At 55.2% G+C, this 18,470-nt stretch overlaps 1 protein-coding gene across 1 annotated transcript in view; it reads right to left on the minus strand.

Moving 5' to 3' along the window:
• Positions 1-18,470, minus strand: part of ANKS1A (ankyrin repeat and sterile alpha motif domain containing 1A) — a 201,371-nt gene that overhangs the window by 7,607 nt on the left and 175,294 nt on the right. Inside the window, exons 14-22 of the mRNA XM_017853620.1 lie at positions 7,834-7,932; positions 6,844-6,996; positions 6,585-6,692; positions 5,382-5,546; positions 3,802-3,927; positions 3,394-3,465; positions 2,757-2,843; positions 1,988-2,125; positions 66-236 (exon numbers count right to left, since the gene is read on the minus strand). Of these exons, the coding sequence (XP_017709109.1) occupies positions 66-236; positions 1,988-2,125; positions 2,757-2,843; positions 3,394-3,465; positions 3,802-3,927; positions 5,382-5,546; positions 6,585-6,692; positions 6,844-6,996; positions 7,834-7,932 (1,119 nt within the window). The remainder of the gene's footprint in view (positions 1-65; positions 237-1,987; positions 2,126-2,756; positions 2,844-3,393; positions 3,466-3,801; positions 3,928-5,381; positions 5,547-6,584; positions 6,693-6,843; positions 6,997-7,833; positions 7,933-18,470) is intronic.

Here is an 18,470-nt window from a genome sequence, read left to right on the forward strand (position 1 = left end):
CCACCCCGGGACCTTGAATCCCCGGGGCCAGGGGGGGCGGATCTTGTCCAGCGGGGCCCACGTACTGCGGATTTCCTCACGCCGACCCGAGGCTTAGGCACCGGTTTGGAAGATTTTGTTTCAATCATCTCAGCTGCAGAGGCGCCCACTGCCCTGGACTTCTGGGCCTGCAGGGCCAACTGATAGGCCACCTCGAAGGCCTGCCCCAGCGTCAGGATGATCTCGTAGGTCAGGTTCTGGGAGGAAGCAGATCACCACTTAAGCGCCTGGTTCAGGAGCCGCTTCACCCACTTCCTGCCCTGTCCTCACCCCCACCCTGAACACACAGGCAGCATCTGGGGTAAGAAGAGAACACTGGTTTTGGAAAGACACAATTTGAGCATAACAGTTTCCTTCTGCAGGATTTCATGGGACAGAAACACCAGGAAAATGCAAAAACTGCTGCCAGCTGAGCCAAGCCCTCAGGAGATAGAGACACCCCCCGCCCCACCACACCTGGTGCCATAGCTTCACACTGGATGTGACCTTCCTCACAGGGACCACGTGTCCCCTTCTAAGTCTACCCGGGAGTGCTCCTACCTCCCTTCACTCTTCCCTCCTTTCCCTACTTTCCCTCTCCCTAGGTCCCTGTTGTTCTCCCCACTCTACACAGGATGTGGCCAGGAGCTGAGCTGTGGGGATGGCAGGTGCACACTGCTGCAAGCCCACGGCAGGTCTTTTCCAAGGCAGGGTGCCATGCCTGAGGTAGTACTTGGGTATTTCTTAACCATTTAATATAAGTGATGCTAGTGCTTTTGTTTTTAATGTGTCACCGACAAAGTTTGTGAGTGCTGTGCCCCTAACTCCATTTCCCCTTAAACCCTGTGGTTTTTATTGTGTGATTTTACACAGCACAGTGGTTAGGAGCATATATGTGGCGTTACAGCAGAACTGAGTGTGTGTGGAAAAGTCAGCAACAGGTTAATGCCACTGACTGTGCTGTGTGGACCACCTCATCCATCTCACAGTGGCCCCTGAGGTAGGCCACATTATATCCCCTCCAGACAGATAAGGAAGCAGGCAGACGTGATGTTTCCAAGCTCACACAGCTAGCAAGCGGCAAAGCCTGGCTCCTCGTAACCTTCACTGGCCCAGAGCCAGCAGAGGGCTGGGGTGGATGAGGTCCTGGGAGTGTGAGGATGCCCAGAGCTGCCTGTATTCCAGGAGCCACAGAGATTCTGGAAACAGCTGCTATCCCTGAGGACAGCAGAGACCTGGACCCCTCTGACTTCCTCCTGGGGTGAGGAGGCAGCCTGGGGCCACTCCCAGGCTTTGTTGCAGGTTACAGGGAACCCCGCCTGTGGGCTGTCATTTCTGGTCTGCTCCCTGTGGGCAGCTGTGTGAGGATGAACTCTCCTCAGCCCAGTGGCACCCAGAGCCGAGCCTCAGCAGGAATTTGAGGCAAGAAAATCTGCCAAAGAGGGCATGGCTGCCCTTAAGAGGGAAGTAGAGGGCATTTCTGGGAGGCGGCCCAGGCAGAGGTTGGAGAGCTAGGGCAGGGAGCCGGGGGAGACAATCGCCTTGCCTGACCTAAGAAAACACTCGCCGAAAACCTAGAAAGTCAGGGGCGGTGGCTCATGCCTATTACCAGTTATGTGGGAGGCTGAGATGGGTAACTTGCCTGAACCCAGGAGTGCAAGGCCAGCCTGGGCAACATAGTGAGACTCCATCTCTTTAAAAAAGAAAAAAAAAAAGCTGGAACCCCCTATCCCTAGTGCCCTGGGCCGGTCTCTGTTCCCTCTGTGCGTCAGTCTCATCACTGTGAAAGGGGACTGGCCTGGAGTGCTGCTGGGCTCCATTCATGAACCAACCATTTGCCAGGCACTGGCCAGGGGCCAGGACAGCGCCGCATCCGTGCCCTGCAATGGGGCTGGATGCCTCAGGGCTGGCAACCCAAGCCCGCCCCGCCCAGCCCCAGGACCCCACCCAGCCCCAGGACCCCACCCACCACATCCACGGTGCTGAACACATGGCAATAGTGGTGGCTGGTCTGCAGGTCCTTGGTGATGTAGGCAAAGGTACAGAGGTCCTCCGGGTCCTGGGCCGCACAGGAAATGTTCCGGATCTCGTGCTCTGCGATGACGTTCTGCTGGGGAGAGCCGTGTTCTGGAATTCTCAGGCTCAGGGATCCCTCTGGCACCCCCCACCCTAGCCTGTTACCATTGTCACTGTTCTCTGTCCCAGCCTAGAGCATCAAGCAAACCCCTCTCCATCTTCTCATTTTGTTTATTGGTGGGGGTGGGGGATGGTATCTAACCTTCCCCGATTTCGGTTTGAGGTCTCCACCCGACCACAACTAAGGCAGTAAAATGTTCACACCCAACCACAAGCTCTCCCCAGCCTCTCCCACCTCCCAGGGTGGGGGCAAAGAGAGAAGGGGGTCAGGAAGGTGGGATCCCACGCAGTGGCGCACAGGGGGAGGCCTTTGCTCACGGAGGGAATCACACCTGTGAAAACCTGTGAGCAGGCACGTGGCCAGCGGAGCCCAGGTGGAGAAGCTAACAGCAGTCACCACTAGGGCAGGACGGGGCTGACAGCAGGCACCCAGGCCAACAGACGAGAGACACGCTTCTTGGAGAAGTGGGAAGTAATGAGGACTGGGGATCCTCCAGGGAGATAAGGGATGAGAGAAGGCAGCCGGATTGCTTGCCCTGGAGCCCTGTGGGTCTGACGGGGACGTGGGTCCCACTCCCGCCAAGCACACCTAAGCAGCACACCTTGTTGGAGGCATCGATGAACTTGACACCTTTGTATGTGATGGACAGGATGATGGTGGGGATCTTCTTCATGTGCTCGGTAGATTTCTACAGGAAATAAGGAGTGGCCCTGTCAGTGCCCCTACTCAGGGCTAAGCCTCCTGGGCTTCCGCAGGTGCCAGCTTCCCTCCCATCCTTTTTTTTTTTTTTTTTTTTTTTTTTTTTTGAGACGGAGTCTCGCTCTGTCACCCAGGCTGGAGTGCTGTGGCCGGATCTCAGCTCACTGCAAGCTCCGCCTCCCGGGTTCACGCCATTCTCCTGTCTCAGCCTCCCGGGTAGCTGGGACTACAGGCGCCGCCACGTCGCCCGGCTAGTTTTTTGTAGTTTTTAGTAGAGACGGGGTTTCACCGTGTTAGCCAGGATGGTCTCGATCTCCTGACCTTGTGATCCGCCCGTCTCGGCCTCCCAAAGTGCTGGGATTACAGGCTTGAGCCACCGCGCCCGGCCCTCCCATCCTTACATAGCACGGCAGGGCCCAGGCAACTGTAGCTACTGCCCCCATTGCTGCCTTCTGTCCTAGCCAGTCCCACGGCACCCTCCAGCCCCTAGACACCCTCCAGCCCGCACAGATACCCTCCAACCCATATAGGCACCCTACCCGCATCTTGGCACAGGCGTCTTGTGTGGATTCTGTCCCTCGCAGATCTTTGATCAGCATGGAGCCCAGATACTGTGGGGGTGAGCAGTGGCCAGGCTTAGGAAATCCTGCGTTTCCATGCAGGGGTGACCTAGCCAGTTTGGGACTGTCCCACAATCAAGTAGTTACCTGTCCCAGTAACACCCCCTCTCCTGCCCCAGCTGGAGAGGCCCGCCATTCAACTCTCTGGCTAAAGGACCCAGAGGCCTCCACCCCTTTGCCTTAGCTGCCAAGAGTGGCTGAAGAGTGGAGAGCAGCTCGCGAGTCCTGGGCCTGGCTTTGTGGAGTCCCTGCTGGGACCCAGCCGCAGGTGCCTGGCTGAGAAGGAGCAGGGAGACCGGCCCTGCTGGGAGGGTGGAAGCAACTCACGTTGGCTTCATAACCGCAGGACTCGAAGATGAGTTTCTCTGGCTGGTGTTGCCAACTCTGCACTGGGGCGTAGGGGGCTGCCAGGCTGGGGGGCCGCAGGGTCAGCTTGGCCTCGCGGTGCTCCTCCTGCAGAACACACGCAATTGGACACCTGCTCCTTGCTCCAGAGGAGCACACCCAAGGGTGAGATGCCAGTGACCTCAGCAAGTTCAAGGGTCAAGTGGAGACAGCAGGGGGCAGACCAGCAATTCAAACCCACTGTGGTAGAGGGGAGGTGCTGGCCACAGCAGAGGCGCAGCAGCGACCCAAACCGCCTGGGAGCAGGGCTCGGGAAGGACAGTCTCTGTGGTGTCCAAGACGAGTCTCAAAGGAGATGGGAAATGACCAGAGAGGAGATGGCAGAGTCTGTGGGGGGGCGGGCACGGGCTGCCAGGCTGTTCTGCATATAGACCAAAGGAGAGAGCAGCGGTCAGGAGACCCCGGGACGCCTTGGGGCCCAGCCCAGGGCCTGGGAGGGATCTTCACAGCTGGGAAGCCAGTGAAGTGCCCCGTGCCTGGGAATGCATTTCAAATGGATCCTTCTGGCAGCAGCTGGAGGGTGGGGGAGGCCACTGTGGTCCAGGCGAGAGATGATGGGTCCCTGCCCAGGGTGCTGGTAGAAGGAATGGAGAGGAAGGAAAAGATTCAGGAAACACTGAGGCCCTCCCTTCCCAGCAGTGTGCAGAGCCTCTCAACAGCAATCGGAATTGCTGGACAATGTGTTTTCCTTTAAAACTCATGGCTGTGCTTGTAGAAAGGGAAGGGAAGTCCCCAGAGCCAGAAGTGAAAAGTGAGAGTCAGAGAAGCAGGCAGGGGTGAAGCTGAAGCTCACGCAGAGGGGCCTGAGGGACACCTGCCAATCCTGTGTCTGACAGGCCAAGAAGAGGACAAAGGACAAAGCCAGGGTCCATACAAGGCAAGAGGCAGGACAGGCAGCTCCTGAGTAAATCCAGGACCCCTGGAAATGATGCTGAGAGGGTGAGCCAGGAATGTGAGATGGGCCCACCTTGGCCAGGGCTGGAGCGGGCACCGGGAGTGCAGGAGGCGTCTCCAGAGGTGCCCCCCCCATGGGGCTGCAGACAGAGAACGCTGCAGAGGTGAGGCTGCAGGGAAAGCAGTTCTCTGGGAACAACGCAGGTAAGCAGAGAAGGAAGGGGCCAAGAAGGAGCTCAGAGAGGCCAGGATTGCACAGAGGGCTCTGGGGCCAGCAGAGCAGGATGCAGGAGGCCACAGAGGAAGAGTGGACACGGGATCTGAGCCCCTGAGGGAGGGAAGTGCAGGCCACAGGAGTGGCCCTGGCAGCCGACTGCTGAAATGAGTTGTGCGGCCTGAGCTCGGCACCATGGGGGCTGGGTGAGCCTTACACAAGGCGGCTGGGTGTGGGTGAGCAGAGCAGGCTGGTGCCTCCTGACTCTGGTGCCAGCCCAACTGTGCTCGGGTACGGGGCAGCAGGTGATTCTGGGAGGCCCTGTCCCACCCAGAGGAATGAGGTAGACCCTGGCCGCAGCTCCACTCCCCACCGCCTACCCGCCCTGCCCCACCTGCATCCTGAAGCGCTCCGCTCGGGAGGGTGCCACGGGGTCATGGAGACTGTCATGGCGCCTCCTGCCTGTGTCCCCTGGAGGCAGCAGTAGGTCAGCCGACCGCCCAGTGCAGGAATCATTCTGGCTCAGCGGGGATGACGTCTGGGAGAGCAAATCTTGGCACTGTGGAGGGAGAAATCCAGGTGGAACTTGCAACCCTCAGCCCAGTGCCCGGCTACAGGTGTCAGCCAGCCCTGCTGGTTAGGACGGCACAGGGAGCGGCACCAGGAGAAGCAGCAGGGATCGAAGGGGCCAACGCCACAGGGGTGTCAGACAAGTGGCACCACGCAGCCACTGTCCACTAGTGTCCCCAAAGAGGGTGGGGAAGCCACTTTTGCATTTATAAAAGATTAAATCTTCTGTCCTGATCCATTGCAGGCCTCTGCGCATGACCAAAGCACCCTCCTGAGAAAAAATGTAGCCCTGTCAGTCAGGGCCCTAAAGCCACTGTCTCCCACAGAATAAAAACCGGGCTTCTCAGTGTCTATGTTTGAATGTCAGTTGTGTATCTGGTTCCCAGAGCAAGGCTGGGCCCTCCACTTTCTCATCTGTAAGAGGAGGATGAACAGGACCCACTTCACGAAGCCCCTGAGGGTTCAGTGGGGTGAGACCTGCCCAGTGTACCCGAGGGCTCCCTGCTCCAGTTACCGCTATTCCTGCCCGCTGTGGCCTGGGCTGGGGGAGAGCCCCTCCTCAGCCGCAGGCTCTGGGTCTAACCCATTTCTGTAGTAAGGAATGACCAGCAGGAGCAACAGATCACTGGTGAGGTTTTTAAAATGCAAGCTGTCTTAGCCACCCAAGCCTGGAAATTCGAACTCAGATGTGGGGGCTGCCCAGGAGGCTGCAAGTCCTGGCCGTTTGGATTTGTCTAAGGTGTTATCCGACCCGGACCCTCCCTGCCCCCAGGCACAGAGCTGAGCCCAATGCCCAGGCGCGGCCTGGTGTTTCCCACTATCCCCCAAGTTTTATGTGTTTGACAGGCCACCCCAGCTAGAAACGGGTGGCGGGGGCGCCTCTAACCCCCTGTGCTCCCCTCTTCTTGTTGGAGCTTCTTTCTCCTACGCTGCAGTGGCGCAGTCTCTGAAGAGTCCTAAAGAATTCCATGTAATTCCTACAAATACAGAGAACAAACACGATCCTTTCCGTCCCTCCCTGACTCACCCTCAGCTGGGAGAATCTGGGGGGCTTCTGGGGCGGCTCCTCATATGGCCTGTCTGCGAGGGAGGCGATGATGCGCTTGCGATGGCCCAGCAGCTGGACCTTCAGGACCTGGGTGATGAGGAGCAGGGAGGTGACAGGTCAGGTGGCCAACCCACTCGGTCTGCTCCAGCCCCCAGCACTCTTCCGCTGGGCCAGGCTGCCCCTAAGGGAAGCTCAGGCTTCTGGAGGGTCCAGGCTGGGCCACGCGGGGGCTACTCACGTTGACGAGCTCCAGCTCCCAGAGGTTCTTCACGGTGTCGATGGAGCCGTAGCCACTTGACAGGAAGGAATGGACGTAGTCCTGCAGCCCCAGGGAGTCCAGCCAGGAGGGCACGGAAGGGGGGCTGTTCCCATCATAACCCAGAGCCTTCACCTACAGGGCAAGGAGGGAGGCGAAACAGACATCTCAGCACTCACAGAAGAGGGACCCAAGGACCACAGACCCAGTCAGCTCACACAGACTGTGGCCAGGGGGGGTCCTGCGTGTTTGGGGTCCTCAGCACCTTCGAGTCCCTCTCTTCACACAGCCTCTCCTATCACTCGCTGGTCTCGGCTTCCCCATGGGGAAGGTAGGAGCCGCTGGAGCCCCGACAGGGCTCGAAGACGGCCCTAGCAGACAAGCCCTAGGTAGGGAGGGGGGTCTGCAGAACGCCTCCACCCTGAGCTCCGCTGAGATCACGGGCCTGGAGGGACAAGAGAATAGTGTGTGCCCTCAGAGCAGGCACTTCCCAAGCTCTGGGCAGGTAGAAGGGACGGGGCCACTGGACTCAGCACAAGTGCAGGGGAGAGGCTCGAGCCCACCAGCTCCTGGCTCCCCAGGGAAGCCAGTACCTCCCTCAAGCCCACTGAGGGAGGGGCCTGGTGCCAAGGCTCAGTGCAGGCTGGCCTGGGCTCGAGTGAGCCAGAGAGACCCTGAAGGGGGCTCTGGGTGAAAGGCCAAGCCAAGCTCCTGAGCCCAGCAGACTCCCAGAACCTCCTCATGACCCCGGAGGAGCCACTCCCTGCCCTAGGGCTCTGCTGGCTCGCCAACGGCCTTAGGGTGTAGTGAGGAAGCAAACAGGTTGTGTGCGGCCCTCTGGAGCTCCTAGGGTGAGGAGTAGAGGCCCCGCCATGCTGGAGCCCTGCTCCTGCCCTTTTCATGGTGCAGGTGGTACCAGGGAGGTGGCCCCAGCTCCACACAGGCTGAGGATACAGGGCTGGCGACAGTCACCTTGGGCAGGGAGCGCGCCGCCTGGAGCAACTTCCGCCGGTGCTGTGGGTCACTGATGCCGATGTCCCGCAGGTCCTGCTCTTCCATCACATTAGACCCCTGAGAGCAGAAAGTGGATGTCAGGGCCCCTCTTGGATGGACAGCTGATGGCCCTGAGGGGGTCAGGTGGGCCTTTCATGGCCCCGCACCAAATTCTCCTTCACTGCAGGCACCAAGAGGACATGGGGACAAGTCTGCCCAGCCTGCCCACGCCCATCCAGGTGGCTCCCAGGGTAGCTGGGCAGAGCTGGGGCTCCAGAATATGCACAAGGTGCTGAGGCCAGCAGGGCACACAAGGGTGGGGGTGCCGCCTGCCCAGGCCCAGCCACAAGCCCTGGCCCCTGAGTGTGTGTGCATTTTTCTGGGGAGCAGGTTCCATGCATCCAAGATAAAGAACTGGTGGACTTATCCCAAGGTTCCTCTTGGACAGGATTTTATAATTCTAAGGCTGTAACAACCACCTCAAGGGGACGGCTGGTGACAGGGGCGGCTACCCGAGGAGCCAGCCTCACCCCAAGAAGGAGACTGTCAGAGAAGGGCGTCCTTGTCCCAGGGAGAAGGGTGGGTCAGAGCTGAGCCCAGTCCGCGCTGTTCTCTGCGGCCTCCACTGGCCTCAGTGGAGCAGCTGAGGGTGGAGAGGCACATGGAGCGCCCACCGGCAGCGCTAAGCACGATGAGAGGATGTGGGGACGGAGGCTGGTGCTCCTGCTGCTTTCTCACTCTATAATAGGGCTGAAAGCTGTCACCTGGCACATCCCACTTCATGCTCACAACCTGCATGTTAGGGTTTCTGTTAATCCCGTTACTCTGTTTTAATAGATGAGGAAACTGAGGCACACAGAGGTCAGAAATTTCTTGACATCACATATCTAGTGGTAGAGCTAAGATGTGACTCTGGGCAGCCTCTTTCCTTCATGCTCCTGGCCCCTGCGAGGACGTCTCTAATTACAATAGTCACAAGATAGTGTGAGCAGATTTAATTTTAAAATATACAGTATGGCCTATGATACAAAATTCACAGGTCCTGTCCATCCCTCAGTCATGAAGCCCCTTGCAGTTGCAGCTGCTGCCACTTCCTGGACGTCCCCAGAGCCCAGCTGGGCACAGACAGGCATGTGCCTGCACACTGCATTTTCACACAAATACCATTCTCGCACACGCTCGGTGCCTTGTTCTTATCGCTGAATACACACAGGAGATTGTTCCGCAGCAGCGTATGCGGGCCCACCTCCTCTGGACAAGCTGCTGCATCATCTAGGTTAGGAATACGCTATAATGTACTCAGCCAGTTCCCTGTTGAAGGACATTTGCTTCAACTTCAGCTACTGCACACAGTGCTGCATGAGCACCTCCCTGCGTGGGTCATGTCGAGGCCTGTTACGAGGAAGGGTTTCTGCTTGCTTGATGGGTGTGTGCACTTAACATTGACAGCTCTTTCTGCTCTTCTCAGTGACGCCAGTGCTAGATCCCCCACACCGTCAGCGGCACAGCAGGGAAAGAGTCTATCACTGCAGTTTCAATTTACACATTTCTTACCGGAGTAGGATCATCTCATCCAGACGTGACGCTGAGCATCTTCCCACGTTTTATCTATCTAGCATTTTCAAAGCACTCCCTGTCTGCTCCATGCTGGACCTGCCCAAGCCATTTAGTAATAGGGACTATTGTGGCCGGGCAGGTGGCTCACCCCTGTAATCCCAGCACTTTGGGAGGCTGAGGCAGGTGGATCATGAGGTCACGAGTTCCAGACCAGCCTGGCCAACATGGTGAAACCCCATCTCTACTAAAAGTACAGAAATTAGCTGGGTGTGGTGGTATGCACCTATAATCCCAGCTACTCGGGAGGCTGAGGCAGGAGAATCATTTGATCCTGGGAGGCGGAGCTTGAAGTGAGCCGAGATCCCGCCACTGCACCCCAGCCTGGGTGACAGGGTGAGATTCCACCTCAAAAAAAAAAAAAAAAAAAAAATTGGGGCTATTGTTATTCCCACCCTACAGCTGAGGAAGCCGAAGCCCACAGGGTTTTGGCGACTTTCGAAGGTCATATGGTAAGTGCATTTGGAGCCAGATTCAGCCCCAATGCTGTCCACATGGCCCTGCTGCCGCACACTTGGGGACACCCAGAGCTCCTTTTCCAGGAGTTAACTTGCTTACAGCCTCAGAGTTTTTCTATGAAGTTGTCGGTCTTTTCCGCATAGCTACGTAGCAGTTCTTTACATAGTAAGAAAACTGGCCCGTTGCAATGGCTCACGCTTGTAATCCCAACACTTTCGGAGGCCAAGGCGAGGTGGGAGGATCCCTTGAGCCCAGGAGTTTGAGGCCAGCTTGGGCACTGTAGTGAGACTCTGTTTCTACAAAAATAAAAAAATTAGCCAGGAATGGTGCTGTGTACCTGTAGTCTCAGCTACTTGGGAAGCTGGGTGGGAGGAACACTTGAGCCTGGGAGGTTAAGGCTACAGAGAGCCACGATTGCACCACTGCACTCCAGCCTGGGTGACAGAACAAGATTCCATCTCAAAAAAAAAAAAGGAAGAAACTTAACCTTTATCTCTATGAAATGAGTATAGATATTTGTTTTCCGGTTTGCTTTTATCTTTTGCTTTTATGCTGGCTTTGCTCAGTAGAATCTTTATTTTTTTTTTTTTTTTTTTGAGACGGAGACTGCTCTGTCGCCAGGCTGGGAGGCAGTGGCCGGATCTCAGCTCACTGCCAAGCTCGCCTCCGAGGTATCAGGCCATTCTCCTGCTCAGCCTCACGAAGCAGCTGGGACGTACAGGCCGCCCGCCACCACGCCGGCTAGTTTTTTTTGTATTTTTTAGTAGAGACAGGGTTTCGCCGTGTTAGCCAGGATTGGTCTCGATCTCCTGACCTCGTGATCTGCCGTCTCGGACTCCCAAAGTGCTGGGATACAGCTTGGGCCAACCACGCCCAGCCAGAAATCTATTTTTTTGTAACTAAGTGTACCCAACTTTTCTTGTAGAGCTTCTCAGTTCTGTCAGGCTTAAAAAGATCTTGCCTGTCCAAGACTGTGTTTAACATTCTTCCTTATTTTTTCCTGTAATTTAAGTTTTTTTTTTTTTTTTTTTTGAGATAGAGTCGTGCTCTGTCATCCAGGCTGAAGTGCAGTGGTGCGATCTTGGCTCGCTACAAGCTCTGCCTCCCGGGTTCATGCCACTCCCCCCACCACACCCTGGTAATTTTTTGTATTTTTAGTAGAGACGGGGTTTCACCGTGTTAGCCAGGATGGTATCAATCTCCTGACCTCGTGATCCGCCCACCTCGGCCTCCCAAAGTGCTGGGATTACAGGCGTGAGCCACTGCGCCCGGCCTAAGTTTCCTTTTTTATAGCTAAATCTTTAATCCATTTGGAAATTATTTTGATGTAAGGTGTAAGAGTCAAGATCCAACCTTATTTTTTCTCTGGCAGCAAGCTGTCCATTTCTTTATGAGCTATCTTTTTCCCCCAATCTGGAATGGCCTCTATGGTATCTGAAATTCCTGTGTATTTCTGGGCCTCTTTCTGGACTTTTACTCTGTTGTGGTGGGCATTACTTTACACTTGGAAGGCTAAGTGACTTGGGCCAGCTCATGCAGACCATGACTTGCTTGGCCCGCGCCCCATGTGGTGACTGCTGGCCACAGGAGTCTCCCCAGAGCCTGTGCATGGTGACATAAACTTTGTCCCACAGAGGACACTGCCAGCCTTAAGCTTCAGAGAGCCCAGGTGAAGAGAGCCCCAAAGCCAAGCTGGAAGCCCCCACTCTGTTGCACCTGCAGAACACACCCCTTGCTGGGCACAAGCGAGGCCTGGGCACCACTCCAGGTCTGAGCCCAGCCAAGTCACCCCCAAATCTGAGAGTCACCACAGAATTCCTACAGTGGCTCTGGGACCAAATCTAATGTCTGCTGTTGCAGAAAGGCAGAGAGAGAGAGCCGCCTTCCCAGGTATTTTTTCTTTCTTTAAGTGGAGTGCAGTGGTATGATGATGGCTCACTGCAACCTTGACCTCCTGGGCTCGAGTGATCCTCCTGCCTCAGCCTCCTATGTAGCTGGGACCATAGGCATGTACCACCATGCCCGGCTATTTTTTTTTTTTTTTGTAGAGATGGGGTCTCACTATGTTGCCCAAGCTGGTCTTGAACCCCTGAGCTCAAGTAATCTTCCTGCCTTGACCTCCCAAAGTGCTGGGATTACAGGTGTGTACCACTGCGCCCGGCTCTGGCCCAGACTTTCTACCTGATTATGAGGATACCAAAGCAAAGAGCTGAGCTGAGCCTGCCTCAAAACTCCAAGAGGACATGAACATCCAAGAGTGACTGCGGCACTGCAGTCATGTTCTAAACTCCTGCTCAATCCCAGCATTGACTCAGAAACCTTTGTAAGCTTTCAGGGCACCTGAAGGCTGACAGCCAGGAAAGCCAGATCCGCTGGAGACAGACCCTTTGCTAACCAGACCTCGGCCAGCAGAAGGGCGGGCTGTGTGCAGTTTTGAGGAACAAGGGATAAATGGAAACACACAAAAATAAAGGAAATGACAGAAAAGAAAGGCAAACTGTTGCCAAAGTGCATTCCAGGCAGGGCCCTCCCAATTCCTGAAGCAGCCACATCTCCGCACCGGGGGACAAGCTTGTGTGGTGACCACCCAGGGCCACAAATCCTCAAAGGGTAAGAAACACTTCTGGAGTTACCAACCCTCTTTACTCAGGGAGGAGGGACCACTGGCTTTTAGAAACCTCTTCACGAGGAGGGTCATGCATGGGGAAAGAGATTTTCTACTTTACCTGCTGCCACGCTAACATTTACTGAGTGCTTACTACATGGCAGGAACTTCTGTAATTAGGAAGCAAATAAAGTACAATGGTTCAGTGTCCTAGGGACTGTAGTTAACAGGGATTGTCTCAGCTTGGATAAAAGCTTCACAACTCCAAGTGACATCTGAAACACACAACTAGTCTTCCAGCCTGGCCTGGTTTGGGTCCAGTCCCTGAGGAAGAGGGGACAGGGCTCCGAGCAGCCAAGGTGGGACAGAGCACTGGTCTTCGCCTGGGATCTGGGCTTCTCCCTGTCCTGACTCGCTCAGACTTCACATTGCCGGCAGGTGTCCGACTGCTCCCTGCTTTGCAGAGGAGAAAGTGCTCCCACGGAGGAGGCAGAGCTGGGATGGCCCCTGGCGGCCTGGCTCCTCAGCCTGTGGTCATGGCCCCGGCTGGCTTTTGAGAACTCAAGGGAAGGGGACAGCAAGAAGTGCTCCCCTGGGTCACTGAGCTCTAGCATAACAAGAGTTCCCTGGGCGCCCTCTGCGGGGCTTTGTGGGAGATGACGCACGGCCTGTCCTGGGCTCACCGTGAAGACGCAGGCCAGTGACACTGAGTTCTGACCACGGTTCAGCCTGTGCTGGGGGCTTCACACCCATGACCTGCATAAATCCGCCCAATAAACCTTTCAGATAGGAGCTGCCCATATTACACAGAAAGAAACTGAGGCTTGGAGAGCAGACTGGACTTATCCAAAGCCACGGTACTAGAGCATGGCAAAGGGACTGCTCAGGCCCCGTCTGACCAACCCCAGTCGTCTTCCTCGTCTCTTCCTGCTGGGGCAGGCAGGGTGTGCTGAAGACAAAAGCCAAGTGTGGGGGTGCGGGCAGACGCCTGCCAGAGAGCAGGAGCAGGACACCCGCCCTGGGCTAGGGCACAACCCCTGCTGAGCTGAGCCAATGCTGCCTCCCTCCGTAGAATCCCATCTCTCAGCATCATGTATAAATGCTTCTCCCAGGACTCCCCTCCTGGCCACCTCTTCTCCACCTCTCAGGGAAGGAACACTGTTCCTTTCTTTTTAACTGTACAGAATCCAATTCTTAGAGGTGAGTGGGTTCGAAATGCCAGGGCCTCCAGTAAGGGAGAAACAGGGTCAGGATGTGGGCCCAGGCCTCTGGATACACAGCCCGGGCACTGTGCCGAGGGCCAGACCAACTCTGGGAGAAGCCAGCCTGGTCTGTTGGGGTTCGGTAAGGGGCTGCGTTTGTAGAGTCGCCCATAATTGTGGCTGAGTGCCCTTCCTCGGTAAGGCACATGTGAAGCGTCTACCATGGTGGCTGTAATTAGTGTCATTTTCCATCAGCCTAAGCCATTTGAATGTTTTCTCCTTCCTGCCAGTATCTGTCACTGGGCTCCACCTGAAGATACAGGAGGTGGCTGAAATCATGGAGACCCAGGCGAAGGGAGCACGGCAAGGGTCAGCCCTGGGCGTCCTGGGAGAGCAGGAGGCAGAAGCGGCAGGGGCCACTGCAGGACCCACATTGCTTTCTTCCTCGCTTTCTCCGGCCCTCCGGGGCTCTAACATCTTCAGAGTCTTCCTGCCCATGTGATTTTAGAAGGAAAATATCCTTTTGCATCTTGAAAGGCATCTCACTTGTTAATATTTTGCTTAACTGCAGGTGAGGTCTTCATTCAACAAAGTGGCAAAGGCCTAGGAAGGGGACTGTTCGGGAGTGGTAACATACTGGTATAGACCTTTTCAGCCGAAGGGGAAACAGGGGCTGTCCTAAGTTGCAGGGCAGCCCCTGCATGGGGAGGGGCTGGCCTAGGCCTTGGACTCCCTCTCCCTCCACACTGGTTGCCGGCTGGGCTGCTTCCTGCGGCCCTGTCTACAGGATGGGGCAAATGGCAGGGCCGCAGCAAGGCTCCATGAGGCCGGGGTAGGTAGGAGTTTGCTTTGACTTTAACGGATCTTCTGGAAACAGGACCCTGACAAATCCAAACCGCAGAGAAGTTCTGACTGGGAGCGTGTGGCCAGCTGGGGCGTGTGGCTCTGCCAGAGACCATCTGTTGCCTCAGCGGTATGAACCAAAAATAAAATCGTCAGCCCTTCAGGAAACTGAATGGACCCCTCCTCTAGGCCAAGGGGATCCCACAGAAACCTGAAAAACTGGTTCAGGCCATGATGGCAGGGGGCATTGGATCCGCCTCATTATACCCTCCTGCGTTTGGAATTCAGGCACAACAGTCCCGCATTATCATTAAAGCAGAGATCCTAAGACTGACCAAGCAGCAAGACGCTGCAGCAACAAGACACTGAGTGCCAACCTGACTCCAGTTCAGATCACATGACAGACAGCAGCCCCAAAAGAAAGCATTTTACCCCCAAATATATTTCTGTAGCATATTCTGAAATGGCCCTGCAAAGCCGCCCCTTGTGGGGAAATTTACATTCTATAGAGGATTCCCTTCCCTTTGATTTCATACATTTTAGGGAGACATAAGACATCAAGTGCTATATGTGAGTGCTATATGTCAGTGCACTGGTTCAGTCTGGAAAAGAGGGACAACTCAAAGCTGAAGTTTGGAGGTGGCAGCCTTACAGGTCACAGGTGGATTCAAAGATTTTCTGATTGGCAACTGGTTGAAAGAGTTTATCTAAAGGCCTGGAGTCAATAGAAAGGGGTGTCTGGCAAATCAACCTCATTAAGGTTGATGACAACAAGAAACTAGGGGAATGGGCAGGCCCCTGTAAAACTGACAGAGAGGAAACCCCGTAAAGTGGTTGGTTGCAGTTGTGTAGTAGTTAAGGACTATGGCAAGGAGTCTCAGGCCAAGGATGTCATCAAAGAGTCCCTCAAATGTAAGAAATGAAGAAATAAATCTTTGGCTCACACATACACACACACACACACACACACACACAAAAAAAAAAAAAAAAAAAAAAAGAAAAGAAAAAAAGAGAAAGGGGTGTCTGGGTTAAGATAAAGGCTTGTGGGCTGGACACGGTGACTCACGCCTGTTATCCCAGCACTTTGCGGATGGATCACAAAGTCAGGAGATGGAGACCATCCTGGCTAACATGGTGAAAACCCATCTCTACCAAAAATACAAAAAGTTACTGTGGTGGCAGGCGCCTGTAGTCCCAGCTACTCAGGCGGCTGAGGCAGAGGGATGGCGCGATCCTGGGAAGCAGAGCTTGCAGTGAGCCGAGGTCATGCCACTGTACTCCAGCCTGGGCGACAGAGTGAGACTCCATCTCCAAAAAAAGAAAAAAGAAAAAAAAAGGCTGGGCGGTAGCTCACGCCTGTAATCCCAGCACTTTGGGAGGCCGAGGCGGGCAGATCACAAGGTCAGGAGATCAAGACCACCCTGGCTAACATGGTGAAATCCCATCTCTACTAAAAATACAAAAAATTAGCCGGGCGTGGTGGCAGGCGCCTACAATCCCAGCTGCTCAGGAGGCTGAGGCAGGAGAATGGCGTGAACCCGGGAGGTGGAGCTTGCAGTGAGCTGAGATCATGCCATTGCACTCCAGCCTGGGTGACAGAGTGACTTTGTCTCAAAAAAAAAAAAAAAAAAAAGATAAAGCTTGTGGGGACCAAGGTTCCTATTATGTAGATGAAGTCTCCTAGGTGATTCGCCCTTAGAGGCAATAGATGGCAAATGTTTTCTATTCACACCTTTGAGAGGTGCTAGACTCTCAGCTAGTCTCTTCAGGATCAGAAAAAGACCTGGAAAGGGAAGGGGAGTGACGGGCAAGGAGGCTTTCTAGGAAGATGGGGGGTGAAGCTGGGAAAGAGTTGGTGGAAGACCCAGCAGAGAGGCACCAGGCTGCAAGAGCTGAAAACCACGACACTGACACCAATACCAGTCATAGTCTAAACACAGGCGACAACTATTGATGGCCCTGTAGGGCCAGGCGCAATGGTTCAATGCTATAATCCCAACACTTTGGGAGGCCGAGGTGGGAGGACTGCTTGGGCCCAGGAGTTTGAGACCAGCCTGAGCAACATAGTGAGACCCCCAGTCTCTTAAAAAAAAAAAAAAGAAAGAAAAAAAGCCAGGTAGGGTGGTGTGTATCTGTAGTTCCAGCCATTTGGGAGACTTAGATGAGAGGACCACTTGAGCCTGGGGGGCAGGTCAGGGCTGCAGTGAGCTGTGATTGCGTCACTGCACTCCAGCCTGGGCAACAGAGAAAGACTCTATCTTTAAAAAAATAAATAAAATAAAATTAAAAAAAATTATTGTCAGCCCTCTGTGTTCCAGGCACTAGCTAAGTGCCTTGCACTAATCTCATTTAATCCTCTAAACAGCTGCACTGTAGACACGGGTGAAAGCCCCATTTGACAAAGCAGGAAACCAAGAGACCGAAGTTACTTGCTCAGAGTCACCAAGCGACTATGGCTGGAGCTGGAAGCCTGATCCAGAGCCTGCGTGCTGAGGCCTGTGGGTGGGGCAGGGACAAGGGACAATGGTGGGGGTTGGGGGACTGCAGGAGGGGGGTCCAGCAGATAAAAAGCAATTTGGGAAAGCAGGCTTCATTCATAGCCACAATCAGAAAGCCTAGCGTGTGGGGGACGTCACTCTTCCTGCTCTTGGCTCTCCAGAGGGAGCCTGGGAAAAGGCAGAGGGCCCAGGGCTCACCTACCCCGAACCAGTGGGAAAGGCCTGAGACCACCCTATCACCTGCCCCACTCTGTCCTGGAGAGCCCGTGGAAGGAAGGGTTGGCTCTTGTGATGAAATCCATGGGCCGCGGTGTGGAGGGGCAGTCCTGGGCCTACCAGTTGCTGGACGTCAGCCCTCTCTTGCGTCAGCCCTTAACCCAAACCAAGGCCACTAGATTCTGATGGTGGAGTGACTTGGGGCCAGAGCTGCACTAGCCTGGACTCTGGCTCCAGACTTTACACTCAGCCCACAGCCCCCTCCAGCCTCCTTTCCTTGTTCAGTCTGCCTGTCTCTTCTCAGACGGTCACTTTGCCATTTCCCCTGACTGCCCCATCAGTCATAGAAAAGTCAAGGCTGAACTCTACTCTCTTGGAAGAGAAGAAACGAGACAGAACTATGGTCCTGGACTGACAAGGTGCTTCCCCCTGCAGCCCTCCAGCCTCTCCCCTCCACCACCCATTCCCTTTCTCAGACTCAGAGATCAGGGCACTGTGGGAAGGGACCCTCCCAAGAGGGGAGAGTGGGTATGTGGCGGGGAGAACCGGGACACACGAGAAATTGCAAATTACGGCCACAAGGGCAGATTCTGCTAACCAAGAGTAGGGAGGGTAGGAGGAACTGAGTGGGGACAAAGCCACACCCTTGCTGGGCTGATTTTTGGGGCCTGCCCATTCTGGGAGAGGAGCTGCCAAAGCTTAGTAACAAACCAGGGCAGACGTGGGAGGCATGGCCGGCCCTGCCTTTCTCCCTGCCTGCTCCTCCCCATCCCCAGGCACGGGCTGATTCAACGTGACACTGTGACACTGACGATGGCTCTGCCGCTAAGAACGTGATGGATTTCTCCTGGGCCCTCGATCTCTTCCCTACACTGTAAGATTCTTTTGAGTTTCTTGAATAATACAAGTTTATTATTAGAAAAATTTGAAAATAGGCCAGGTGTGGTGGCTCACGCCTGTAGTCCCAGCACTTTGGAAGGCCGAGGTGGGTGGATCACTCGAGGTCAGGAGTTTGAGACCAGCCTGGCCAACATGGCGAAACCACATCTCTACTAAAAATACAAAAATTAGCTGGGTGTGCTGGCGCCCGCCTGTAAGCCCAGCTACTCAGGAGACTGGGGCAGAAGAAATCGCTTGAGCTGGGGGCGGGGCAGAGGTTGCAGTGAGCTGAGATTGCGC

This window comes from Rhinopithecus bieti, unplaced genomic scaffold (genome assembly GCF_001698545.2).
Source record: "Rhinopithecus bieti isolate Rb0 unplaced genomic scaffold, ASM169854v2 scaffold_36553, whole genome shotgun sequence".
Lineage (NCBI taxonomy): Eukaryota > Metazoa > Chordata > Mammalia > Primates > Cercopithecidae > Rhinopithecus > Rhinopithecus bieti.